The sequence below is a fragment of the Sitophilus oryzae genome, unplaced genomic scaffold (genome assembly GCF_002938485.1).
Source record: "Sitophilus oryzae breed Bouriz unplaced genomic scaffold, Soryzae_2.0 scaffold_1396_pilon_pilon, whole genome shotgun sequence".
In the NCBI taxonomy this organism is placed as follows: domain Eukaryota; kingdom Metazoa; phylum Arthropoda; class Insecta; order Coleoptera; family Curculionidae; genus Sitophilus; species Sitophilus oryzae.
The window spans coordinates 2,490,699-2,518,017 of record NW_022146055.1 but is presented as its reverse complement, the minus strand read 5'-3'; the positions used below and the strand labels follow the sequence as shown (position 1 = coordinate 2,518,017).

Sequence of the window (27,319 nt, the reverse complement as noted above, 5' to 3'; positions counted from 1 at the left end):
TTTTAAATGGCACCCTCGGTATTTTTTTCTTTATTCGATACAAAATGACATTCTGAATGGAATATCATAACGTATCATATGTCAACTTTTGACATTCTCGCTTTATTAATTTTGACATTGACGATTCATTAATCGTATTTTAAAATTCAATCTAGAGTGTCATAGCCATGTTAAAAACACTACAGTACGTCTGTCCGTTCTGTAACTACGGGGTATCCGTGAGAGGGGAAACGATATTCTCTCGATGTTTTTCATAAAAAATTAGACGACGCGTCCCATCAATAAAAATTCGACAAATTTGCAAGTAGCCAATAAAATGAGTGGGCGGAGCGATTTGAGGTGACGTACTCGTCAAGTCGACGTATAAAATATATTGCTGTTTATTTAAATGTTTTTTGTCCGCATTCCTTTCATAGACACAGATCCAACAGACGTACTGCAATTCTTAATCAAGGAGCCTTGGAAAAATAGATTTGATTGCCTAATGTTTTTAGTGTCCTGTCATTAAACTAAACTCAGTTTAATCATCTGCTGATGATGCTAACATGGTTAGCGAAACGCGCGTCATCCATTGTAAAAGTAAAAGTGTTTTGGCGTATTGTGGTGATTTAGTGTTTTATTTTGCTGTGTAACACCAAAGGTTCCAACCCCCAACTGTAATATACTAACATACCAAATCTCGTCTTTTTTTGAACTGAAAAAATAAAAAAGTTATAGGGGTCAGCCACTTTTGAGACGCACCCGGTATAATTAGGTGTTATCAGAGATTCTGCCAAAAACTCTGCATCAAATAAGATTTTTTTATTTTCTTTTTCCTTGTTTAAAAAAACAAAAATTAATAATTAATTTATAAACGACTTAGTTTACGGTTTCCCTGTCAAATTTAACATTCCTTATTAAAAATATCGAAAATTATTAAAAAAATTTCTTTGGAATTTTTCACTTTATAATAGTTTCTGTATATTCTTTGTCAAATTTTGGAATATTTTGACTACTTAGTTTGCGAATATCATTTACTTAACAAATATTTAATATTACCTACTTAATCGACACTTCGTTTTTATAATAATAGATATACTATACATAACACCTTTATAACACTTATTTTTCTAAATATTTTGACTGCAACTGTTTATTTTGATTTCATAAATAAATGTTGCATTAAAGATTATCTACTTACTTGTGACTATATAAGATTATTAGGTTGTGAAGCAAAATAATTAAAAATTTCATTTTAAAAATTAAATTCGCATATGGTTTATTTGAAAATGTAACATGGGGTTCATTAACGACTCTTTTACTCAAAATACCAAGTGTGGGGTACCAAATTATTCGTAAAAAAATGCTAAAATAAAAATATACTGACGGTGGTAAAAATCAAAAGTTGTAGTCATTTCCGGTGAAACAGGAAGTGACCAAAAACAATTGAATACGTCAATCAATCCTAATTTATGTCATATACTAACACTAACATACCAAATCTCGTTTTTTTATCTAAAAAATTAAAAGTTATAGGGGTGAGCCACTTTTGAGACGCACCCGGCATTATATTAGAAAATTTTTAAAATCAGTTACTTCAAAAAGAAATTCAAGAAATTAAATATAAGTTAGATATTAAATATAAGTGAACTCAACTTATGACATACTTTATTCTTGTTTTTCAAAATGTTTCTTTTTCACAGGCATGTGGATTCTAATAAGTAATTTCATTGAAAGCTTTCCTAGAAATTCTACGGGTATATGTGAATAAACTATTTTGAATATTTTGACAAACGTCGAAAAAAAATATTACTATGTCTTATACAGGGTGAGTCTTAAATAAGTGCAAATATTTTCAGGGCTGGTAGATCTCGATAAAAGAGACCTATTTCTCTTAACCATTTTTCAAATAGGTCCAAAATAACCGAGTTATTTAAGTTTGAAAATTTAAAAAAAATGATTTTTTTTTGAAAAATTTTGAGAGCCACCGGATTTTTTTCTGTATTTGCATCTCTGTTAGTGCCGTAACCATAGAGTAAAGTTGTAACTATGGTGGAAAAATCTGCAGTTCTAAAAAGTTTTCGAAAAATATACAGGGAAATTTAAAAGAAAATGCACGATTTTCAATATCTCTTTTTTGCGAAAAAAACCTCATAGACGTGTTTCTGGGGTCAAAATATACCACCCCTTGAAATATTTGCACTTATTTAAGCCTCATCCTGTATATGTATTTTAAAAATATCGTTAAGTATACAGTATGTCCCCGGATTGTCTTTACAATAGGAAAAACTTTTTTATTATTAACATTTTGAGAAAAATGCATTCTTCATGAAAATTTTTGCTTGTTCTAAAATGGTTAATTCCGTTTATAAATTTCCATACAGTTTTAGAGAAAATTTAAAAAAAACATGAAAATATAGTTAAGTCCTAAAAATCAAAATGCGTTTCTATGGTAATATAAATCTGTGAATATAATTGAATATAATGTCGTTTTCATTCCTTGATAGATTGTTACTGATAAAATTTTAATTATCGCCATATTTTTTGCTGTTAAAGTGTTAAAGAAGCACAAAAATTATTTGGTTCAATGCTAGGGAAAGGGCAATAATAGTTAAAGGAAAATGTGATGCTTTAACAACAGGGCAAAAAATATGACATTGATCGAATTTAAGAATAACCATATATCAATGTATGTAGAAATTAGTATTTTATAAAATATATTCCATACGATCGAAAAAACGGCGTCAAAGATGGCTGGGGAATGACCATCAATGATAATTTTAGAGAAGTCAAGTGAGAGACATCACTTGGCGAACTACCTAACAGAACACTATTTGCACACAAAATAAAACACAATTTTCAATTAGATTGTTATATTTATTCAAAAATGGTTGTTAAACCAACCATCTGCTGATAAACATTGTTAAACTCAATTACATATAAACATTAGTGCACATTTAACTTGATGTAAGTCTATATTTTGTCTACATTAATAAATAAGAAACATAATATTAAAGAAAATAAGAACATGCTCTTTAACAATAGTATTAGATACTGTCCAGAACCATTTAGTCATTTTTTATTACAATATTTAACTATTTGTTACCCCCATATCAATATCTCAACTCTACATTACAATAAATAAAATAAAAATATAGTCAGAAAAGCCTACAGTAAATTTATTCCACATAGACAACAGGTCACAAAATATATTTATTTATAGCCTTTAGAATATATTTAAGTTCTTAATACTAAAAGCAATAAAGAAAATATCATTGAAAATAAACAATAGGCACTCTTTTCTATAACCAGTCTTACAAAACTTAAGTTTTACCGAAAAATTGACAAATAAAAATCTTTAGATTTTTAAGTTACATTGAAATTGAAAGCTACCTATACACCATATACAAACTAGAATGCCTATACATTGCCAAAAGCAGCTTTCAATTTCAAAGGTACCTACGTATTCTGTAACTTTATTTAGTCAAAATTTGGTGAAATTTCGAGATTTATTATTACATCAAAATAATTGCCCTCATTTAGAAAACTCCACTTAACTAATAAAAACAGTATTGATAAAAATATTTAATCTAATTAATTAATGAATATGTATGAAACAGAATACTGAAAATATTACTCACTCTTTACAATATTGTGAAATATTGTAGCTATTATTTTTTTTTCTTTTTTTACTATTTAAGTAAAAAATTTTTTTTTTAATTTATGGTATTAATAAATCTGTTTTGAATATAAATTCTAAAGTCTCATGACAAAAAATATCGAAACTACATATCACAGGCAACATATCAATATCATCACTTGATATACGAAGTGCTCTGACTTTCCCCAAACATGCTTTTACTTGAAACACTAAATAGACACATAATTTAAATTGATTCAGTGATTTTTTTAATGATTAATAAACGAAAATAACTTAAAATGATAACGAAAAGTGCAGGGATGGAGAAAACACAGAGCTCTTTCCGAAAGACTGATATAAATCATTCAGATCTGGCCTAAAAATAAACCTACATTACTTGCACACTGGAAACTGGAACACTACACTAACGTGCACTTGAATGAAGAAGCGATAATATAGGCGTTGCTAGGACGCAGAACCGTCCTGTTTGACCTCCTTGGCCCCATTAAATCATGAACTCGTTCTCTCTTCCTCCTTGCCATGCTTCATCGACTTCTTCAGTTTATCCAGAAGCCTGTTATGAAACTTGTTCAAGCTTGTACTCGAAGAGGAAGAGTTCTTTGGTGGTGAAGAGGCTGTACTTTTAACAGGGCTCTGTAAACTGTTTGAACTTGTCCTGGAATAACTGGCTGAATACGACCTGCCGTACTGTTTAGAGGACATTTTGTCAGGAACGGATCGGTGGGAGGATGTTATGAAATCGGGCGAAGTTGACATGCTGCTCGGTCCCTCCGATCGACACTCAGAGACTTTTCTAGAACGGCACGAATTCGTGTTGGAACACTCGGATTGCCTTCGACTACGATTGGACTTGTAAATGTCCCAATCGTTCTTCACTACCGGCATCATAAAAGCCATCTTTTTGTTTAAGAATGTTCTGTTGATAAACAAACACACGAAATTTTTCGAAAACTGACGGAACTGTCACACCACTAATGAATCGTACTCAAATAACGTTTTTCGATCGAGCCGCGAGCTTTTATACGGTTCGTTTTGGTTGGAGGGGATTCGGATTTATCTCTAATCGGAAACTTTGGTTATTAATAATAATCACACGCGTTAATTCGTTTAGTGGAAAGTAAACAAACACTATATGTTTACCGCCTGTGCGAAAAATTTTCGAAATATGGAATTGGAGCAAAATCGGCACCGACGAACCCTACGAAGAAACAGGACGATTTGACAGGATTTGAACAATTTCCAGACAGAGGGCGCGATAATCGGCACGTACGCTACATGTCGATTGTCACGTAGGTTTTCTACCTTATTTTTTTTAAATTCTAATTGTTTATTACAAAGATAGGTGTCGCAAATGTTCCAAAATAGAAAAAAATCATATTTGAATTCAGGAGTAATGAGCAATAATTTTAATTTGTAAAAACCCTTTAAAACTACCTAAATGTAGGTATTTTAATAGCAGCCTTCTTGTTTATAATCATTTCTTATACGTCTATGAATTACATCAGTGTACATAATTATAAAATAATTTTTTACTACTTTTCGCAGTTTTATTCTTGAAGAGTAGAGAATGCTTTAGCAGGGATTAACAAGGGAGAAAAACACTTAGGTATTTGTATATTTAGGACGATATATATATTCCATAATATTAATGACTATTATCTGAACTGAACTTTGGAACTGAACGAGAAAGGCAATTTTAATTATAATTATGTATGTATTATTATTTATTTTTCTATTATAAGTTCTATTTACTTTAAAATTATATCTATTTTGGGTATTATATGCAAGAAGTAAAATATACCGTATGATTGAAAAAAGAACGGCGTCTAGTCGGCTTAGAAATGAGCATCGATGACATTCTCCATATAATTTTAATTTTATATATAAAATGACAGCGATCTTCATTTCATAGTCAACGCTGACGCAGTTTTTTTTCTCGATCATATAGTACCGTAATGACGATCGATGACATTCCAATATAATTTTACATATAAAATGACAGCGATCTTCATTTCATAGCCATCGCTGACGCCGTTTTTATTCGATCATACGGTACCTTTGATCTGTGCTTTGATACGGTACCTATAATGGCACAAACTATATTAGATTAGTCTGTGATAACAGGTGATAATGGCAATATCGGAAATAAAAGTAACTTTTGTCTCTGGCAATTTATTTAAAAGTAAGATACTCATTAAAAAAAAAGCGTCATGTCATTGCATTGAAAATTACGACTATTTAGTCAACAAAATGAGCCGATCTGAAATACGTCATATATATTATTTTAATTAAATTAAAAATATAAAAATCAATGAAGATGTAAAATCATGTAAAAATAAAGTAAACTGTAGATATAATCAAGTATCGTATTCAAGATTTCGTAACAAGTACCGTAATTCTAAAAAAGATGGCGCTGTAGTAGGTGGTGGCGTGATTGTGGATTGTGTCAATGATCAGCTGTCGCCCGATTTCTGATTACCACGGTTAACCTCGAATTTCTAAGATTTGAGGTGGCAAAATTATGTTTTTAATTTAACAATGGAAATGAATTAAGAATTTGAATATCTTATCGTCATCAGGGCGTCATTACAAACCGAACCAAAATGGATCTACACAAACCTATAGATTTGGGAAATAGGGTACGTAATATTTCTGTAATGCAACGTTTGTTGATATTCATGTTTTTTCAATTTCTAGACCCTTGAAGAACTAACTTCTGAAGAAAAATTAAGGTGTGATGTCAGAAATTATCCATTAAAGTATTTTAGGACTATTTAGACTTTTTTAATGCAGGAAACTTAAAAATTATATTTTAATTTGAGTTTGACAAACAGTTCATAAAGTTTTACAAAGTTTTTTTCTATTTAAGATATGATCACCAGAAGTTACATGAAAAACATAAAGGGCATGAAAAAATGCACGCCGAAATGGTTGTTATACTAATCCTTACTTTGGTTGTGGCACAATTGGTACTTTTAGAATGGAAGAAACGATATTACAAAAGTTATTCAGTAAAATAGCATACTTTAGAAAGATAATTTCTTTTTCTAATTAGTTTTTTATTACAGATAGTCACGTTGTTAGGTATGTGGTTAGTACCTATTGTAGTGTGTTTGAAAAATCATTGGTGGAGATTTATATTTATATGGTTACTGTTTTCGTGTATAACAGGGCTTATTGTTAGAAAAGCTGTCCAAAGACCTTTGGAAGGAACCACACCAAGGTGAAATAAATATAGTTGTTTTTACAGTCTATTAATTATTAAAAGCTAATATAATTTTGTTCTACTTTATTTTTTAGGCTCGTGTACAAATGGTTTCTACTACTTTATAAGCTAAGTTACATATTGGGTATTGTAGGCTATGTAGTAATGATGGCAGTGTTTTTTGGTTTAAATCTAGTCTTTAATGCTCAAGCCAACATATGGATGGACGTAGCATTGTTATTCATTTTCTACGGATTGTATTATGGTGTACTTGGTAGAGATGTTTCAGAAATATGTGCTGATAAAATGGCGTCTCATATAGGGGTATGTGTTGTAATGAATTAAAATACGTGCTTGTTTGAAAAATAAATATAATTTTTAGTATTATACTGCTCAAGGAATGCCTACAAAAAATCTACATCCAAATGTATGTGCAATCTGTGGTAATAGACTGTTAGTTTCGACTGATGAAGAGGGTGTTATAGAAAATACATATAGCTTAAGTTGCGGGCATGTGTAAGTATATAGCTAATTTGATTAGATAATTAATTCTTTGCAAATTTGTGAATTATAGGTTCCATGAATTCTGTATAAGGGGCTGGTGTATAGTGGGCAAGAAACAGATTTGCCCCTACTGCAAAGAAAAGGTAGACCTTAAGAAAATATTCTCAAATCCATGGGAGAAGCCCCATATACTATTCGGAAACCTTTTGGATATGATTAGATGGCTGGTGGCATGGCAACCGATGGTCTTGTTTTTAGTTCAAGGTATAAATTATGTCCTTGGCTTGGAATGATAAACCTGAATAAAGCGTTTGTTACCAAATTTATTGTTGTTTGATTTGTTGGTAGAAAAATCAAACTATATTAATAGTTATTGTACAGGGTGAGTCTTAAAGAGGTGCAAAAGGTTTTTTAATGTTTAGCCTTGTTCATATATTCTTTATTAAGAATACAATACAAGGTTCCCAGTAAACCCAGAAAATATCCAGTGGTTCTCAAAATTTCATCATTTGGTTCTCAAAATTTCATCATCATAATCATTTTTTAATATTTTCAAAGTAAAATAACTGGTCCAAAATAATAAATTATTTTGGACTTAAAAATGGCGAAGAGAAAATATGTTTTTTTATCAAGAGACCTACCAACCCTGAAAATATATACTTATTTAAGACTCACCCTGTATATTTCATTAAAAATAAAATTAATCTGGCATTTATTTTAATGCAATACATTTTTTTGCCATTTCATTTACTGAAATCTGAAAATAACTACATAATAAAAAAGCCATAAAATATTTATTTTCGTATAAAAATCTCTATCTGTTAAAATTTCAATACAAAATAAATTTACTTATATTAATCTGAACATATGCCGCACACTGCATTATTATTTTTCAAACAAAAACTATGGAAGACATGCTGACACAGTTTTGGGCTCTGGCACTCAAAAATGTCATTTTTTAAAGGCAGAGTACACATAGTACATTTTCTTTTATTATCGACTTTTGTACAAGGATCACCACATGTGTTGTATTTTCTGTTAAAATATTTCTCTAAACAATGCTGAAACTAATAAAAGAAAAATTATTATATTTTATGTACAGGGTGTCCCATTTTCCTGTGTTTCATGGGTTTTCTCGTTTATGAATAGAGGTAGGGATATATTCGATACCAATTAAACTTTTAGTTACGTAATCGAGGGCGCGATTTGTAAATTCATTGTTGCCAACCATGGACCTATTCGGCGTCGGGCTGACTCACCGGAATTTAAATTTCCTTAAAATAAATAAATAAAAGTTGCCACATTTATTTATTTATTTCTCGACATTGTCATTCGTTTTAAAACTTTAGTTTTGTATTACGAGTTTTTAGTTAAAATAAATAATGTTGTGATACTTTAAGCTTAGAAATGTTTACTAGCAGACCTTGCAGTCGAACATTGTTCTTTTTAGAACCTCTTTTAGTGCGAAGTGTATAACATAGCTTCCCACCAAGCAAAAAACCTCACATTACATTTGCAACATTGCAGTCAACCCCCAAACAGTTTGCTCTGTAATGTTAATTTCTAAACGTTGCGTCGTGATTGATGAAACCTTGCTACAGAAACATTGTTTTTGGATGGTGATTAAAACGTTTTTTCTGCAACATTGCAACAAAGATTCAAATTAAATATCCGCGCAAGTTAATAATAATTAATAATATAACAAATATACCATAAGATCGAAAAAAACGGCGTCTAGTTGGCTTGGAAATAAATATCGATGACATTCCCCATATAATTTTACATATAAAATGACAGCGATTTTCTTTTCATAGCCATCACTGACGCATTTTTTTATCATACGGTATAAGTTAGAAGTTAGGTTAGGTTAACGCACTTGTTTTTTTACGTTTTTGGTATCACGTTTTATGCATTTCGAATGAGATTTTAATGAATGTAAATGTAAGTATAATTTTATTATCATGTGTGTTTTAATAATGCTTAGCCATGAATAAGTATAACAAATTTTGTTTAGTTTGTTTATAAGCTAAAATTGTTTTATGTTAGCTTTTAGCCAACTGAAAATTGAAGTAGATAAAACCAGGATACGAATATATCAATCTAATGATAAAATCACAAATAAAGGGGCCTCAAAGATTACTGTCACAAGAGGTAAGTTACTCATTGTTTTATATACATTTATTACAACTGATTGTTTTTATTTTTACTACTATAGAAATGATTGGATATAGATTTCAAAACTTTACTGAAGAGGAATTTGAAACTATGAATAAGACAAGTCAACATGCGAAGACAAAATATGAAAGATCCAAAAAATCAATTAAAATATAAGTTTGCCTTTCCTTGTACATATATTTAATGTTATACTTTCCTTTTGTATTTTTGAATAAGAAATATATAATAATGTTTATACTGTACCTATATATTTTGTATTATTTCAGACATTCAACTTTAAGATTTTTTTAGAAATTCGACTCAGAGGTCGGAGTTGTGTAATTCCTTATTTAATGAGTAGCCGAAAAGATCAGTAAGTTCTCAGTACTTGACAGTATTTTTGATATTTTTGAAACAAGTAAGAGATAATAATTTCTAATTTTTAATTGTTTTTTTTGCAATTTGTTTGACAAATTCGACTTTCTTGGTAGGGATATATTTATACCGAGTATTTTTAATTTTTCTAAGTGAATGGATATAGAGATATGCATATTTTTATCAATATTGTTTGTTTTTCGACAATACAATATTAGTAAAAGTATATTATACCTATCTGAAAGTCTACAATTTAATACCCATTAATGTTTCTGTTGATTATAACCTATTACCGATGTATTATTGTTAACATAAAATTGCTAATGTTCATAAGAAAAAACTGTTTCAATAATTGATATTGGACAATAAGTTTTGAAACATAGGTACAATATAATTTTGCCAATATTGTATTGATGTAAAATTAACAATATTGCTAATACATCTCAAATTAGTACTTTCTTGAACGTTTCAATAATATTGTGAAATCTTCTCACGAGGTTGTGACAAGGTTTCAATAAACTTGCATTAACATTTTTTTCAACCTTGCACTGCAATGTTATTTGGCGGAAGATTAAGCTAACCTGCCACCTTGCATACAATGAAAAAAGAAATGTTACACCTTGCTTTGAGAAGTTTTGGTAATGTTCCAGCAATAAGTTTTGCTTGTTGGGAATAGCCGTAAAAAACTCATTGAAACTTTCTTAGAATATTTTGAACGGGAAAGTGGTAGTAATGGCCCTTTATGTTCCTTAAGTGCTGTTAGAAGGTGAGTTTTGTTAATGTAAATAATAACTGTTTATGTATTTATAATTAATTTATTTTTGTTTCCTACAATATTTTGATTAAAAGAAAATATTAAGTGGGCAACGCTGTGCCGGTCAAGCTTAATCACGCGACTAAAAGTTTATTTGGTATGAACTGTTTGTATTTATCTCGGTTATCTTATAACTTATAGAAAAGGTGAAAACTGAATCCCATAGAGTTTTTCACGTAGAACTCAGTGGCGTAACTAAAGTTGGCTGCAAGCTGTCATTTTTGAAATGTGACCTAACCTTTTTTTTAATAATACCCTGTATATAATTTTTTATTTTATTTGACTTGCTATATGGTTTTTTAAAAATATATACAGAGGCGGCCGGTTTAAACTAGGTAAAATTGTGGTTATTGGGTATTCCACGCTAGATTCTATGTGTAGAATTATTGCACAAGTACATAAAAAATATCAATAAGTATAGATAGTCGTGCTAGCTAAAAGCTGCACAAGTTCATTTTCGGTGCAGATTATTAAAAAACAGGATGGAAAGCAAAATTATCTGGTTAAATTAAATAATATAATAATACTCTTTTAAACTATATAGGATGATTTATGTTAAAAGTTAAATAACGCAGTTTTTACCTTATTCATGAAAATAAGTATAGATTATAGTATATTTTTAAAAAGCTTATAATAAGACAAATAAAATAATAAAAAAATATATACAGGGTGTCCTATTTAAAAAAACAGATAAGTTTGAGTAATATTTTAAAAACGACACCTCCAGCGATAAACTAGTTACGTCACTGGATTCTACGTGAAAACTCTACGGCACTCAGTTTTCACCTTTTCGATAAGTTATAGGATAACCGAGATACGAGGGGAGTTGAAAAATGCAAAATTTTCAAATTCGCCCTATAGTTCATGAACTAAGTGGGCTAGGACAAATCGGTGTCTAGCATCTTTAGTTTTATAAAAAAGTAGCACTGTAATCTGGAAACCGCATCTTTGTATCTCTACTCATAAACGAGAAACCCTATAAAACACACGAAAATGGGACACCCCGTACAATAAAATAGAACCGATCATTAAATAAAAATAACTATGGAAGAAGCCAAATGCTATAAAGACGGAAGGGACATCATGGTAACCATTTTTAAACAGCTTTGTACCAGTTTTGATTGAATTTCACCTTATTACAACCATATTAAAACCCTTTCGCGATTTCACCTCTCACCAAAATTCGCTCGGGTACTCAATTATTGAAATAACCGACATCGCTTGATTATGAACGAGCGATGCAAGTGACGAGTTACGAGCGACGAACACAAGCAATCCTAGAATGAAACTGAAATCCGATTTTAATGTGACATACTCGATAAAAAGCCGAGCTCCAATAATTTTCTACGCATACTTTGCAGGTAGCAAATTTATACGACGCCGTATATATATTTGTATCTGTTATTAGTTATTTGTAGTTGCGTATCTGAGGGACAAAATTTTACGACCTACATCGACAATGCTTTGAAATAAACTAAATCAAGCGATCAAGCGAATCGCTCGTCGCTTGCTACTTGCCATTCATCACCGAAAGAATGTGTCCTGCGCGCGCTACTTACTGCTTGGCGCATAGACTTAAAATAAAATATAGACTACACTATTTACATCTCAACGCGGACAGACAATATTTTTTGTACACATGTTTACTTCTGGGTACAGTCGACCGAGCCTTCCTCATCCAGCCTATGTTGTCACGTCTTTAATATTATCAATATTTTTTTCCTTGTTATACACATATATTGAGATATTAATATTACAGTTTAATGAAGTAGGTTTTAATATTCCAGAGATGTATTAAATAGTCCTTATACTACTAAATTATAAGTCGGATACTGTTTAAAAAGGATAAGTTTTTTTACAATATGACAACACCGATTAGAGGCGAGGGAGCCTATTCATTCATTTATTACCTTGTAGTACGTGTCGCACGTGTGCGGTAAAGCTTTGTTGCCGCTATCTCCCCGGCTGTATTAACGCATTTTCTTAGCTTGTAGTTCTTAAGTGTTTATTTTATTGACTTTTTCTGTTCAAGAACTATAAAATATGGTTCGCCAGTGCCAAATTTGCAAGAAATTTGACTTAAATAATCCATTTAAGTCTTGAAACGACTTTTGACCGGTAGGCAACTCTCAATTTACCCATTGAGAGTCAGTGGCGTTGTTGTAGAAAGGCGCTTATTTAGATAATATTTTAGTAAAATGTAAAATCTGAATTTTTTCTTACATTACATTATTTACTTACTTACATTGTAACAAAATCATAATTATAACCCTGTTAATAATTAATAATGTTTTTATTAAAAATATATTCCGGTTTATTCTAAAATTATCTTCAGAATCTAAAATAACATACAAGAATTTTAAAATGATATTACATTATGAAACAATATTTTTTAATATACCGGGTCGTCTCAAAAGTGGCTCACCCCTATAACTTTTTTCTTTTTTCAGATAAAAAAAACAGATTTGTATGTTAGTAGGTATATGACATAAATTAGGATTTATTGGACGTATTCAATTGTTTTTGGTCTCTTCCTGTTTCACCGAAATGATTACATCTTTTGATTTTTAAAGGCACCCTCGGTATATTGCTACTTTATTCGATAAAAAATGATACTCTGAATAGAATGACATATCATATGTCAACTTTTGACATTGTCGCTTAAAAACAAATCCTATTTTAAATTTCAATCCAGGGTGCCATGGTTTTGTTAAAAACACTAAGTTTTAATCAAGGAGCCTTGGAAAAATAGTTTTGATCGTCTAATGGGTTTCGTGTCTTGTCTAGGCCGGTTAAAAGATGTACAAATCGTATTTTTAATCATACATATGTCAATTTTTTCAAATGGAACAAGGGTGACTCATTAGCATATTTGGAAAAAGCATTTTTTTATGAATATATTGATACCACACACTTGGTATTTCGAGTCAAATTGTCGTTATGAACCGCGTGTTACAATTACAATTAAACCATATGCGAGAATGTCAAAAGTTGACATATGATATGTCATTCTATTCAGAGTGTCATTTTCTATCGAATAAAGTAGAAATATACCAAGGGTGCCGTTTAAAAATTAAAAGTTATAGTCATTTTCGGTGAAACAGGAAGTGACCAAAAACAATTGAATGCGTCAATCAATCCTAATTTATGTCATGTACTAACATACTAAATCTTGTTTTTTTATTTGAAAATATAAAAAAATTATGGGGATGAGCCACTTTTGGGACGCACCCGGTATAGTAAAGACAGTACCGAGTTAAATAAATGTAGTTTTCATTTTATCCACTTCCTATCACCTTCCTTGCTTTAATGGAACAAATTTATGTTTTCTCTAATTTACATAAGACATCACTTAACCAGAAAAAAAATTACAACAATCATATTTTTTTTCTCTCCCTGTGGCCGATTCTATTATATCTGTGGAATAGATCCTGTTTTGATTAATATTAGGGGTTGTAAATGTTTACTAAAATTAATAATTTATTATTAATTTCAAAAATTACGCAATTTCGATTATAAAACTTCTTCTATAACGTGTATTTTATTATTTTTTATCCTTTTTGGACTCTAAGACGTTTTCTCTAAACTTTTATTTAAAAAACCTGTCCTAAATCTTAATAAAATATAAAAAAGTTTAAATACAATATATTTTTAATTTAATTATAGCTTCATTAAAATAAAAAAATTACCCGGCTATGATACGGAAAGTTCAGGTGTACTTGAGAAACGAAAGACAGTGTTGTGTTTCTCGGCAGAGTCGTCAGGGAACGACCGTTACAACAGAGACAACCTATCTATCGCTCGTGTCGTACTCGTTATAACCTAAAACAATAACACAACAATAACAAGACATTGTCTGACCGCATGTTCCAGCTATTTATGAATGAGATGCTCAGTCTATATTTTATTTTAAGTCTATGGCTTGGCGCGTGGCGTTAACGAGTACTTACAACAAGCGACGGTCGAAAAGCCGTATTTTTAAATACGAGCGATATTTCCCTCGAGCGATCGCTCGGTTATTGCAATCACTTGGAACTCGAGTACTCGATTATTGAAATTAATCGGTTTTTCCCATCACTACTTGACATACTCCTTCCATAGTTTTTATTCAAGGTTATTATATTAAATAGGTTGCCTCGTAACTTTGGACCAGTCACAGTAGTTGGCGCGATGACGTCAGCTAGCGTGATATTTAAAATATCTATTAACAAAATGTTTAATAATAATAACAATTACACAAGTTAAATTGTTTTTCTATAGTCTTTATTTATTTTTCTCTAATTTAGCTGACATTTAAAATTTTTAAGCAATATTTGTATTAAAAAAAAATAGTTTTAGCTTTTTACCATGTTAAAATATCGCAAGCTAGTCGAAATAATTTATTATACATATACATCACTCAGCAAAAACAATACTGAAAATTATAGGCTGTTACAGGTAGGAATGATCTCCATTTCTAAGGAAAATTTGATAAATAATTTTAAAAAACTATCTAGTTCATCAATTATAATACGTTAAGTACACTAAATTTTTAAAAATATAGTATATCTACTAAAACTGTCCTATAATCCACTCAAATGCACTTAATACACGGAAAACCTTTGAAAAACAATGTAAAATTATTTGTAAACAAGCCGAAAACTGTTGAGTACCAGACGATGACGCGCAATATGGCGGCTAATGTCAGGTTACCAGGCAACCTATTTAATTTAATAACCTTGATTTTTATTCACTGCCGTTTATACCGTATGATCGAAAAAAATGGCATCAGCGATGGCTATGAAATGAAGATCGCTATCATTTTATATGTAAAATTATTTGAGGAATGTCATTTCCAAGCCAACTGGACGCCATTTTTTTTTAGATCATACGGTAGTATATATTAATAAAATATTGTTTTACCTCATTATAACTTTCACCTTCCAAATTCTCAACCAATTCAACTGAAACTTCGACATATTTTTTAACATCTTCATTTTCTATTTTAAACGAATTTGCAAAAATACATGCCTGATAAAATCTAGCATCTAGTGCACCTTTAGGAATATTTTTTTCAAATTTTCTCAATATTCTAATAGCACTAGTTGCTCCTAACGACTGCAAAACAATTTTTCCCATATCATTCCAACTGATCAAACCATCAATATTGATATCTTTATCACAGTTCAGACACAGTCCTTTTCTGAGTTTGACATAATATCCAAGCACATCATACCATCTGTCATACAATATTTGCTTACAGTTTTCTTTAAACAAAACTTCATCGTTATATTGTATTAATAGACTTAAATTTAGACCGTGTATTTCAGATTTTATCTGATACCTTAACATATATGGAACTTCTTGAAAGACTTGTTTTTTGTGGTTTTTAAGGCCAAGTAAATCCAAAGCAGTTTTATAATATTTAGGAGTAAATTTATGACAATTTGGCAAAGGATAGCCACAACTACATGAGTACTTTATTGATTTATTAACAGAAAAAACAATATTTTTCAAATGTTCTAAACTCGTATCAGATAATTTCTCTACAACTACATTTTTCTTTAGTATTTGATTCATAAATTGATCATCACACCACTGATTTGGATCTTCATTAATTTCCTTTAAAGAATATTCAATAAAATCTTTAAATAAGACAATTAAATCGTCAGGAGCGGATGTTTCTTGATAGACCCTGTTTAGTTCAGGAATTTCAATATTTTTGTGAGTTTTGTTCACTTTATATTGTCTGAGAAGTGTTCTAAATTTATTATTGGTATTATCTATTTCTATTAAATCTTTCTGGGCAATGCTTGGTTCTTCATGCTCTACGATTTTATTTCTCTCTATAAACTTTTTATTTTGCTCATCAATGATTTCAAAAACAGACTCAAGTTTCTCTAATAATACGTTATCAGATATTTTCTTTTTCAGAACTCCTAATAAATATAAATCTTGGGAAGTCTGTAAAAGTTCTTTTAATTTTTCATAGTATTTTACACATATTTCTGCACAAAAAGTATATTCTTCCATGTATAACTTTTTGAGTATCAAATTTTCCAAATTTGACAGAGAAAATACCACTACTTCTAAATTGCTTTTCCAAACATAAATAGTTTCATTTATAATTATAACATTTTTAATACCTTCGGCAAATTTTAACCAGAATATTAATTTATTTTCAGTTAAATTCAAAATATAAATTCCCGATGTATCAAAAGTTAAAATGCAATTACTGCAAAATGGAAATATTTTTTGAAATGACACGTCATCAGGAATTCCATTATTTTCTATAAATTTATCTGGGATTTTTTTATCAGGATCTATATTAATAATGTTATGAGAGAGTTTATTTTTGACAGATTCTTTAAATTGATATGTCATAATGACTTGAGCTTCTGTGTTTGCTTCCCATAACCTCAAACCCGGTCTAGCACAGAATATTCTACATTCTTCTTGTAAGGAAATCTCAGAATCATGATTTCTGTTATTTATAACTAAAATAATCAAGAAATGATTTAAACAACAGTGAAAACATTGAATAACAAGACTAAGAAAATACTAAAACTTTTTTAGTTCAATTTTTGTAGTCAACAATACATTTTGTTTGACATTTCATTTTACATTTTTAAATTTGAATTTTTGCGCTTTCTTCAGTTTCATGTAGGTTCTATCATGTTAGCATCATCAGCACTCAGCAGATTATTAAAATTTAGTTTTAACAATCTGCATAATGATGCTAACATGGTTAGCGAAACGCGCGTCTAGTGTTAAATGTAGTGTTAAATATAGTTAATGCTGTTCCAACTGCTGAACCAAAGGTTCCAATCCCAACAGTTACTGTAACAATTGGAGTTATATGAAAAGTGAATAAATCTAAAAAGACATTGTGTCACAACCACAACTTAAAATAGAATGAGATTTTAGTGATGAGAAAGTGGGTTAAAGATTAATTACTTGTGCTTCCTGTGATCATTACTAGGCAAAAAATAACATAAAACATAATGGAACAACTATGGGAACAACCCTTCAATAGTATGTAATATAGTTATAATATGTTACAAGTGGTAAACCAGATAAACCAATCAATTATGCAATTTATTTATATGCAGTGTATATTAGTCCATTTCCGTGGCCTGTACTTTAATGCATACGACAGAGATAGATATATACCACCAGTTGACAGACAGAGAAACAAATTAAAAAGCGGCATACATTGTTGCCGGTTCGTACGAGAAATAAAATAATAAATGAAGATAATATATCTTAACTATTTAAGACAGTTGTTTAAGAATCTATTACAGCTGTAGTAAAATGAGTAACTAATTGTGAAAAATAAAGTTCCAACCCTAGATGCAACATTTTTCGTAAATATCTACTTGTGCGGTTTGAAATCTTGATGCAAAAACTGGCAATACCGCATAGAAGAAATGTATCAACCTAACTTTTATCTCTTTTTAATATATTTGATTTTCCATTTAAGCCGTCTACATCACTGTCTTACAAGTTAAAATTCAGACCACCGAGTTTTTATAACCAAATCGATACATCTATGTGTATATGTGATATATTTAATTATGTTTTTACTCTTGCATTTTCGTATTTACATACTAGATACTTGCCAAAAATAATTAGCATATGTGTGTCAAAATGGCTTTGTTCTTTCAGTAGCACATCTCTATTAAATAATAGTATTTATTTTTGTTAGAAATATATCTATCTCTTAACAATTTTAATAACTAATAACATTTACTACTGACTCACTGTACAACAAATCCAGCAAAATATTCAGCCAACTTTTCTTTATATTTTAACACATTTTAAATAAAATGAACGCCACTGATAATGCAAAATAATAAAGTCTTTCTTAGTCTTCTTATTCAGTGATTGAAAATAATGTTGTATACTCACAAAAACAAGCTCCATAAGCTCCGTTTCTCAATTTTTTTCCTAATTGAATATAACATCCTCTTTCCGTGTCGCAAAAATATGTTTTTGTATACGTCGAAACTAACAAATAGTTGTTATAAGTATCTATTTGCACTATTGCAGAGTCCAGCTTCATAACAGACTCGGAAGGCACTTGAAATATTGTCTTGGCCTGTAAATAAATTTACCTTAAATCTTTGCAAGTTAAAAACTTGTGAAAACATCACTAACCAACGAGGAAATGATTGTGGCAACTGATACTTTCCCTGAATCATCACCTGTGTATAGTTTGTTTCTATTCCATTTCATATAAGTAATATTGTTACCTTCGTGTTCATTAAATGTCTGACATTCAACGTTTGAATCAATGAAATTTTTAAATATCAAAATTAGTCCATGGGAGTTTGCTATGCTTAAGTATTTTTCATCAACAGAAATAGTTATTAAATCGACACAACCTCCCTGAAAATTATTGAGTCCAAAATAGACCAAAGTATTGAATCTCAAAATTTTGTTTTTACCTTACTGGGAATGATTTTAAAAAACTCACAAGGATGACGTTTGAAAATATAAATACTACCACTGGTAGCTCCAAAAACAACAAAGTTCTGTGATACAAAAAATGATTTCGGCTGAAAAAATTGAAAGAAAAATTATTGACATAAAAATGTACATAAATAATATTTGAAACAGGAAGTATTTAAAGGCTGTAAAAGGCTAAATTCTTAAAAAATCAAACAAATTTGTGAAACTAATAACATAAATAATTCCAAATTAACTTACCTTAACTCTTTGCATTGAATTAAAAGTTTCAGTTATTCTATTGTTTAAGTCATCTGTAAATTCTACAAATATATCATTACTGTCCATTCTTTTAAAATATCAAAATAAATAAATAATTTTACATCCAAAAACAAAACTTTAATAATTTGAGGTTAGAATAGAATTTTCTTGGTTTGACAGGAAAAGAAAGTAAGTTTTGATAATCAATATTTTCATACATCAGAGAAATAAGTATGTATAGAGGACTCGAACTTTATGTTGTAAATAATTGGAATTGGAACATCACTAGATCACTGGTATCACAGAATATATATGCAATTAGAAATAAGAATAGGCTAGTATAATAGAAAAATTATGACATATGAAAGTAGTTTCCAAAAATTGTAATTATAAACCGGGTATTTCATTTAAAATAATAAAGATGCTATTACTTTTTAAATGATGCGGCAACATTGTAACTCTCTGAAAATACAGAGTGTCCTAATATTCCGTGAACATAAAACTACTAGGTACGCATTTTTTGAATCAAAATAAGTTCATTGGACACAATTTACCTCTATACAAAAGTGCTTTATTTGAACGTTAGAGGGCACCAATAAAAAATAAACCCTATAAACCCGAACAATAATTAATTTAAAATTTATTATTTTTCTAAGCTTTTTATGAAACTTTTTGTCAAATATAATTTGTGATAGTAACATAAAATTCCATATCTTTGTCAACTAGATTATTAGAGCATATATATTAGATTTTATGCCGCGTCTCCATAGCTTGATGTGGATACATTTTTTGGAAATCAGTTTCAGAAATATAATTTTTTTCCTCAAAAATTATGCGCGGTGGCGTTTTTTTACTACAAGGATCATTTTACGAAAAAAAAAATCGGTTGTCTGTTGAGTTGGAAAATATTTTTATACTAAAATTTATGTAAGGGTGGGGGTAGTTTTTACCCTTCCCGTACTTTTTCTTGATTTTTGTAAAAGTCAAATGTTAAAGCACTTATATACCGGGTGTTGCATCGTCGGACGGGACATAGGAAATCCCATGTAAAATTTAATGGGGTCAATTATTGGCTTCCCTAATTATTTTAGAGAATAATTCTATTTAGGTTTATTGAAGAGCACTAAAACCTACATTCAAAAGAATAACTTTAGATATTTTTGATTAGCTCGTTTACGAGATATTGCCGATTTCTTTTTAAATATTTCTCCTTTCTTATGGCCCTGTATTTACTTATGAGCACCAGTCAAGGTAAAAGATAACTGTCAAATGAAGTTGTCATTTCAGAAATTTACCTATTTAGTGCTTTATTATTATTGAAAACTCATTCCTACATCGGAAATCTTAAAGATGTATTTATAAATACAAATTAATATGAAATAAAAGTAAAATAAAGTAATCAATTACAAGGTTAATTATAGTATTATTACAATATTCAATAACTTATTAATTTAGGTACTATTAAATTGTTCGAACTTTAGGATTTAAGATGTTCAAATATTCCTCCATCGACTGCTAGACAATAACCCAGGCGATCATAAAATTCTCTTCTTACATTCGCTAGTTGGTAAACTGAAATTCTATTGCATTCGGCAGAAATAGCATTTTTTAACTCGTCTAGATTTGGATATTTTTTATCCTTGTATATCCTGTTATTTAAATGGCCCCAGAGAAAGAAATCATTTGGCGAAATATCAGGAGACCTTGCTGGCCAATTTACTGTATGATTTAGGCCAATAAAGTTTCCGTTAAAACTATTGTCTAAATATTCCCGAACAGCCAGGGTACTATGTGCCGGGCAGCCATCCATTTGGTACCAAACTCCCTGATGTTCCCTAGCGGCATCATGTAAAGCAGGTAAAATATGATTTTCGAGTAGTTCCAAATAATATTCTGCATTTAAATTTCGCGTAAGAAATAATGGCCCGATAATATTGTGTCCGAATATCCCTGCCCAAACATTTACTTTCTGTAGATATTGCGTAAATACCCAAAATTTAATTCAAATCGGAATAAACGGTTCTTAAAATATCTAAAAAATTTGTTTATTTTTTTAAAGATTGATGCCCTCGTACAGACGAAGCACTTTTGTATAGAGATAAATTGTGTCCAATGAAATTATTTTAAAAACTAAACGTTCTCTCTAACCCAGTGTGAGTACATATTATCAAAATAAAACCTCTGAAGGCGGGTAAGAGGACAAATAACTCACAATCTTTAAGATGTTTATTTAAATTTAAATGCTTCAAAAAAAGCAGGGGAGCGACATGTTTCGGGACTTAAACAATTCCCATCATCAGCCCAGAAAGCTAAAACAATTACAATCAGAATAATAGCAAATTCCAATAGTCAAACAGAGATCAAAACTATAAAATACGATCACAAAACAAATTAAAAAGCAAAATAAAAACACTAAATCACCACAATACACCAAAACACTTTTACTTTTACACTGGACGCGCGTTTCGCTAACCATGTTAGCATCATCAGCAGATGATTATAAACTAAAGTACAATCTACAAGTTGAGCGTTTATATACTCGCTCAGTGGGCCCCGAGTGGGCGTGGCAAAATCTAGCCAACCGAGTCAGAGCCAACTGAGCGTAACAGTTAGATTTCCGCCACTAGAGTAGTAGGAACAAAGAACTTGAAGGAATTGGACCGTTGACTCTGTTCATACTATCTTTACATAGTACATAGTTTTTTATAGAAAACTAGAAGATCAATATTAACTAGATTTAAAGAACATTTAGCTCAGATAAGATATGGTAGACCGGATAAATCTTGCGTTGCCGAACATATTGTTGATAATGAACATTGTATAGATCTTAATAATTTAAAATTAATTAAATAAGTCTCAAATTACAGACAATTAGATGTGTATTAATAAATGTAAAGATAGTATGAACAGAGTCAACGGTCCAATTCCTTCAAGTTCTTTGTTCCTACTACTCTAGTGGAGGAAATCTAACTGTTACGCTCAGTTGGCTCTGACTCGGTTGACTAGATTTTGCCACGCCCACTCGGGGCCCACTGAGCGAGTATATAAACGCTCAACTTGTAGATTGTACTTTAGTTTATAATCATCTGCTGATGATGCTAACATGGTTAGCGAAACGCGCGTCCAGTGTAAAAGTAAAAGTGTTTTGGTGTATTGTGGTGATTTAGTGTTTTTATTTTGCTGTGTAACACCAAAGGTTCCAACCCTCAACTGTAATAAATTAAAAAGTTAATTTTTTTTTAAAAGGTTAAAAGGTTATGTCTATCACAATAATTGGTCAATCACAGATAACAATATGGTAAGCTTAATTTGAAAATTAAAACAACTAGACTAAAATGATAAGGTGAGGGAAGCCGTATAATCCACTATAATTAGATAAATTGACAGAAAAAACAAACAAGGCAATAATCAAATCATACCTCAATGCACAATTCAAAGAAATTTACTTAAACATTAGTCAAATGTATATTTTGAGGGATAATTTTTTTATTTTTTGTGTTAGTCATGTAAGTTAAGAATTATGATTATTTCAATTTGTATATTTAGATATTTAATTTTGTAGGATATATTTTTTAGTTATGTTAGTTAGGAGTAAGTTAAGAATTATGTTTATTTTTATTAATTTGTATATGTAGAATTATTTTAATTTATATTTCAATTTATATATTGTAGAAAATTAATTTTTATTTTAGTTTAATTTTTAGAAAATTAATTTTTATTTTAATTTACATATGTAGAAAATTATTTTTTATTTTAATTTAATTAAACTTGTGTTCTTTAAAATAAAAGCATACTCATACAAACGTCAACCTAGGAAGTACCACCACTCGGAAGAAATAAAATTAGCTGAGTTGTTAACATTCACACATCATTGTAATGAGGGAGATGTGTGAATGTTAATTTTAATTATTTTATGTTATTTTAATTCTAAAGGTACGTAGTAGTTCTATGTCCACGGAATATTGGGGCACCCTGTATTTTCAGTGGTACAATGTTGCCGCATCATTTAAAAAGTAGTAGCATCTTTGTTATTTTAAATGAAATAATAGGTTTATGGTTTATTATTCCATTTTTGGAAACTTCTTTTATATGTCTACGGAATATTGGGACACTCGCAAAGATGCAGGTGCCTTTATGTAAAAATCCAAATTTAAAAAAAAATCACTTTAGAATCACCTTATATCATAAGCAATACTCCATGTCTTATATAGCTACTTGCAAATTATAGTTTCCCTATATCTTTATACAAACAATAAAAATCTCTTAACTCTTAACAATAAATTATTACATTTATTACTTGAATGAAAGCGTTATAAATAACACTAATTATAGGCTTTCAGATGTATTCAGTGAGTAATCCTGAATAAACAATGCGAATAATTAAATTTAACTACGTAAAGTAATTATATCATGCAAATAAGTGTATAGTTTGTTTATTTGCGCTAATTTCAATTGTTATCGGTTGGATCAAGCAACAATTTACTGTGGGAGAAAAACGATCAACTTTGCTCGAGGAAGCTTATTTTTTTAATTGTTTATCTAGGAAATATTAAGGTTTTCCATTATAACAATAAAAATTTCCTTTTTATTAAATATACACTCAGATGCAAAAAAAACACAACGGAAATTTTTTTCGAGAAATTTAAAGTGTTATATTTTTTATATTTTAGTCTTATTTTCATGAATTTTTTAGCAAACTGTATATAGGGTTTCTTAAATAAGCGCAAATATTTTTAGAGCTAGTATATTTCGGCACCTATGAGGTTTTTTTAGCGAAAAAAATTATGAAAATTTGGAATTTAAAAAAAAAAATCGAAGATTTTTTAGCTTTAAGTTAAAAAACATAATTTCTTGATAATTTGGCAATATAGGTAGTAAATAACATTTACAAGAAAGAAAACCCAGAAAAGATACAGTGGTTCTCAAAATTTAAGCAAAAAATATATTTTTTAAAATTTTCAAAGTAAATTAATTGGTAATTTTGGATCTAATTGAAAAACGATATAGAAAAAATATGTTTCTTTTATTGAGATCTACGAGGTCTGAAAAAATTTGCACTTATTTGAAACTTACCCTGTATACCGGGTGCCTATCAAAAGTGGCAATTAGGCCAGTTGTTTATTATTACACTATTAAACTTTTTTATTTCTTCAGATAAAAATGCGAGATTTGGTATGTGAGTCTATGACATAAATCAGGATTGATTGACGTATTCAATTGTTTTTGATTACTTCCTGTTTTATCGGAAATGACAACTTTTGATTTTTAAATTGCATTCCTGGTATATTTGTACTTTATTCGATAGAAAATGACACTCTGAATAGAATGACATATCATCAATTTTTGATATTTTAGTTTAATAAAATATTGTACTTTAAATTTCAATCTAGCGTGCCATGAAAAAATAGATTATATCGTCTAATGTTTTTCGTGTCTTGTCCTGCCCGGTTAAAAGATGCCGAAATCGTATTTTTAATCATATCTCAAGTTTTTCAAATGAAATAAGAGAGACACATTAGCATATTTGGAAAAATCATTTTTTTACGAATAATTTGGTACCACACACTTGGTATTTCGAGTCAAATTGTCGTTATGAACAGCATGTTACAATTTCAAATAAACCATATGTGAAAATGTCAAAAGTTGACATATTGTATGTCATTCTATTCAGAGTGTTATTTTCTATCGAATAAAGCAAAAATATACCGGGAGTGTCATTTATAAATCAAAAGTATTGTAGTTATTTCCCTGTAAAACAGAAAGTAACCAAAAACAATTGAATACGTCAATCAATCTTAATTTATATCATATACTAACATCCAGATATCGTTTCTTTATCTGAAAAATTAAAAGAGTTATAGGGGGTGAGCCACTTTTGAGACGCACCCGGTATAAGGCTAATATTACACTATAAAATTTCTTTTTCAAAGATTTTAATTTTCAAAGAATTTGACAGTGTAATATGTGTGATTTTATAAAATATTGTATATTAACACTGTCATATTTTTCATCAAATATCTTTTATAAAAGATCTTTGACAAAGAAATTTGATAGTGTATTACTGGCCTAACAGTGTCAAAATTTTCATCAAATATCTTTTATAAAAGATCTTTGACAAAGAAATTTGATAGCGTAATACTGGCCTAAACGCGATAACATTTCTTTATCAAAGATCTTTTATAAAAGATATTTTATGAAAAATTTGACAGTATTGGCCAGTATTACACTATCAAATTTCTTTGTCAAAGATTTTAATTTTCAAAGAATTTGACGTGTAATATGTGTGATTTTATAAAATCTTGTATATTAACACTGTCATATTTTTCATCAAATATCTTTTAATAAAGATCTTTGACAAATAAATTTTATAGTCTACTGGCCTTAGGTCGCTAATACTGCTTAGTGTTAGGCTACTATTACACTATCAAATTTCTTTGTTACAGATTTTATCAAAAATATATTTTATTAAGAATTTGACAGTGTAATATGTGTGATTTTATAAAATATTGCATATTAACACTGTCAAATTTTTTTTATTACCAAACCAAACCAAATCAAAATCTTTTATAAAAGATGTCTGTCCAACGAGAAGATCCTTGACAGTTATAGATGCGTCTGTCATTTTAATTTCAAAGTAGTTTATTTTATTTTACAAAGAAATAAGTTTAAAATAAATTATTATATTTAAAATTTGACTGACAAGTGATTACTTCAAAATATTGTGAAAAAAACTGTATAAAACTGAAAAAATGTAATCGAGTTTTTTAATAAAAAACGGTATGTGTTAATACAAAACAAGGAATAAATAAAACAACATAAATAAAACAAACTATTGTATTGTTAATAACACTTACCAAATTTTATAGGTACCTAAGATGTTGGTTATTTACGTATCGTGTGATGTCGATATTTTACAGCTACTCCAGTTTTTAGCATATGTTTAGTATGGTCCTTCTACCATATTCGAGATGCACTTATCTACGATGATATGGTATACGAACTTTAATGATGGTAACTTTATTGGTGTATAAGACTTTTTGCCTGGGCAGCGAGTATTAATCATAAACTGTGCTCTGGGTCTACAGTTAATTTTCACTCGATTTTTCCTCCACTTGACTTCAAAAGACACAAAACACACGTAATAACACGAATCAAAATGCATCATCTTCCCAAACGCAGGGTATTTGACAAAACTGGGGTATTTGACAAAACTGACAAAAGTTGACACAAAATTATAACCTCTAATTTGGCAAGACTTTGACAAGCGTCAAAAATCTAAAGGCGAGTTCATACGCATCGGCGTCCGTTTGTCGTTCATCGTTCCGTCAAACCAATAAAATTGAAATACGATCACTCATTTTTGAAATAAAACAATAAAACTGGTTAAAAACAACCAGAGACGACGTATGACGGATTTATATTTAAACCCATCCATAGTTAACTTAAAAATTATTAGAAACTTTTTTTAGTAAATTAAATAGATTGGTATGGGACGTCATCTGCTTTTCTTCTGTCATCGTCTGTCGAAATTTTACCTGAGAAAAAAAAACAGAGATTATACCGTATGATCGAATAAAAACGGCGTCCAGTTGGCTTGGAAATGACGATCGATGGCATTTCCTATATAAATTTACATATAAAATGACTTCGTCTTCATTTCATAGCCATCGCTGACGCCGTTTTTATTCGATCATACGGTATTATAAAGTCACACATTACACTGTCAAATTCTGCATAAAATTCTTTTAAATAAAATCTTTGACAAAGCAATTTGATTGTGTAATAGAGAGTGTCAAATTTTTCATCAAAGAGTTTTGACAAATATAAATTTTATAACTTTATACCGGCCTATGTCTTAAATTTAAAATACTTCTAAGGTTATACTTTGCTTTTGGACAATACTGAGACGGGTTCGGGTTAAAACACCCACACCATA

At 29.7% G+C, this 27,319-nt stretch overlaps 3 protein-coding genes and 1 long non-coding RNA gene across 5 annotated transcripts; 2 read left to right on the top strand and 2 right to left on the bottom strand.

Annotated features, from left to right (window-relative positions):
* Positions 1–2,941: 2,941 nt before the first annotated feature.
* Positions 2,942–4,859, bottom strand: LOC115875857 (putative protein TPRXL). The gene has a single exon (XM_030891393.1). It carries the CDS (start codon positions 4,535–4,537, stop codon positions 4,130–4,132), a length of 408 nt encoding a protein of 135 aa, XP_030747253.1. The 5' UTR covers positions 4,538–4,859; the 3' UTR covers positions 2,942–4,129.
* A 1,222-nt stretch (positions 4,860–6,081) lies between these two features.
* On the top strand, positions 6,082–7,671 carry LOC115875856 (RING finger protein 121). Its single transcript, XM_030891392.1, has 7 exons — positions 6,082–6,279; positions 6,338–6,372; positions 6,510–6,651; positions 6,709–6,863; positions 6,941–7,169; positions 7,228–7,361; positions 7,420–7,671. Exons 1-7 carry the CDS (start codon positions 6,244–6,246, stop codon positions 7,640–7,642), a joined length of 954 nt encoding a protein of 317 aa, XP_030747252.1. The 5' UTR covers positions 6,082–6,243; the 3' UTR covers positions 7,643–7,671.
* A 458-nt stretch (positions 7,672–8,129) lies between these two features.
* LOC115875854 (Hermansky-Pudlak syndrome 5 protein homolog) lies at positions 8,130–19,577 on the bottom strand. 2 transcript variants are annotated; one of them, XM_030891390.1, is made up of 6 exons: positions 19,384–19,577; positions 19,122–19,232; positions 18,832–19,062; positions 18,583–18,772; positions 15,595–17,168; positions 8,130–8,416 (listed from the first exon to the last, which is right to left on the bottom strand). In XM_030891390.1, exons 1-6 carry the CDS (start codon positions 19,468–19,470, stop codon positions 8,204–8,206), a joined length of 2,406 nt encoding a protein of 801 aa, XP_030747250.1. In that variant the 5' UTR covers positions 19,471–19,577; the 3' UTR covers positions 8,130–8,203. The 2 variants fall into 2 exon arrangements, with proteins under 2 accessions (XP_030747250.1, XP_030747251.1); XM_030891391.1 differs by lacking the exons at positions 19,122–19,232; positions 19,384–19,577 and having other exon boundaries at positions 18,927–19,062.
* On the top strand, positions 9,227–9,700 carry LOC115875855. Its single transcript, XR_004049063.1, has 3 exons — positions 9,227–9,290; positions 9,396–9,500; positions 9,565–9,700. It is a non-coding gene; the product is annotated as an uncharacterized LOC115875855 (long non-coding RNA).
* Positions 19,578–27,319: the final 7,742 nt, after the last annotated feature.

Coding starts and splice junctions, on each gene's coding strand:
- LOC115875854 (XM_030891390.1), bottom strand. CDS start 19,470: ATGGACAGTAATGATATATTTGTAGAATTTACAGATGACTTAAACAAT. Junction 19,233..19,383: donor ATTCAATGCAAAGAGTTAAG/GTAAGTTAATTT, acceptor CAATTTTTTCAG/CCGAAATCATTTTTTGTATC. Junction 19,063..19,121: donor TTAAAATCATTCCCAGTAAG/GTAAAAACAAAA, acceptor AATAATTTTCAG/GGAGGTTGTGTCGATTTAAT.
- LOC115875857 (XM_030891393.1), bottom strand. CDS start 4,537: ATGGCTTTTATGATGCCGGTAGTGAAGAACGATTGGGACATTTACAAG.
- LOC115875856 (XM_030891392.1), top strand. CDS start 6,244: ATGGATCTACACAAACCTATAGATTTGGGAAATAGG. Junction 6,652..6,708: donor GATATTACAAAAGTTATTCA/GTAAAATAGCAT, acceptor TTTTTATTACAG/ATAGTCACGTTGTTAGGTAT. Junction 6,864..6,940: donor TTGGAAGGAACCACACCAAG/GTGAAATAAATA, acceptor TTTATTTTTTAG/GCTCGTGTACAAATGGTTTC.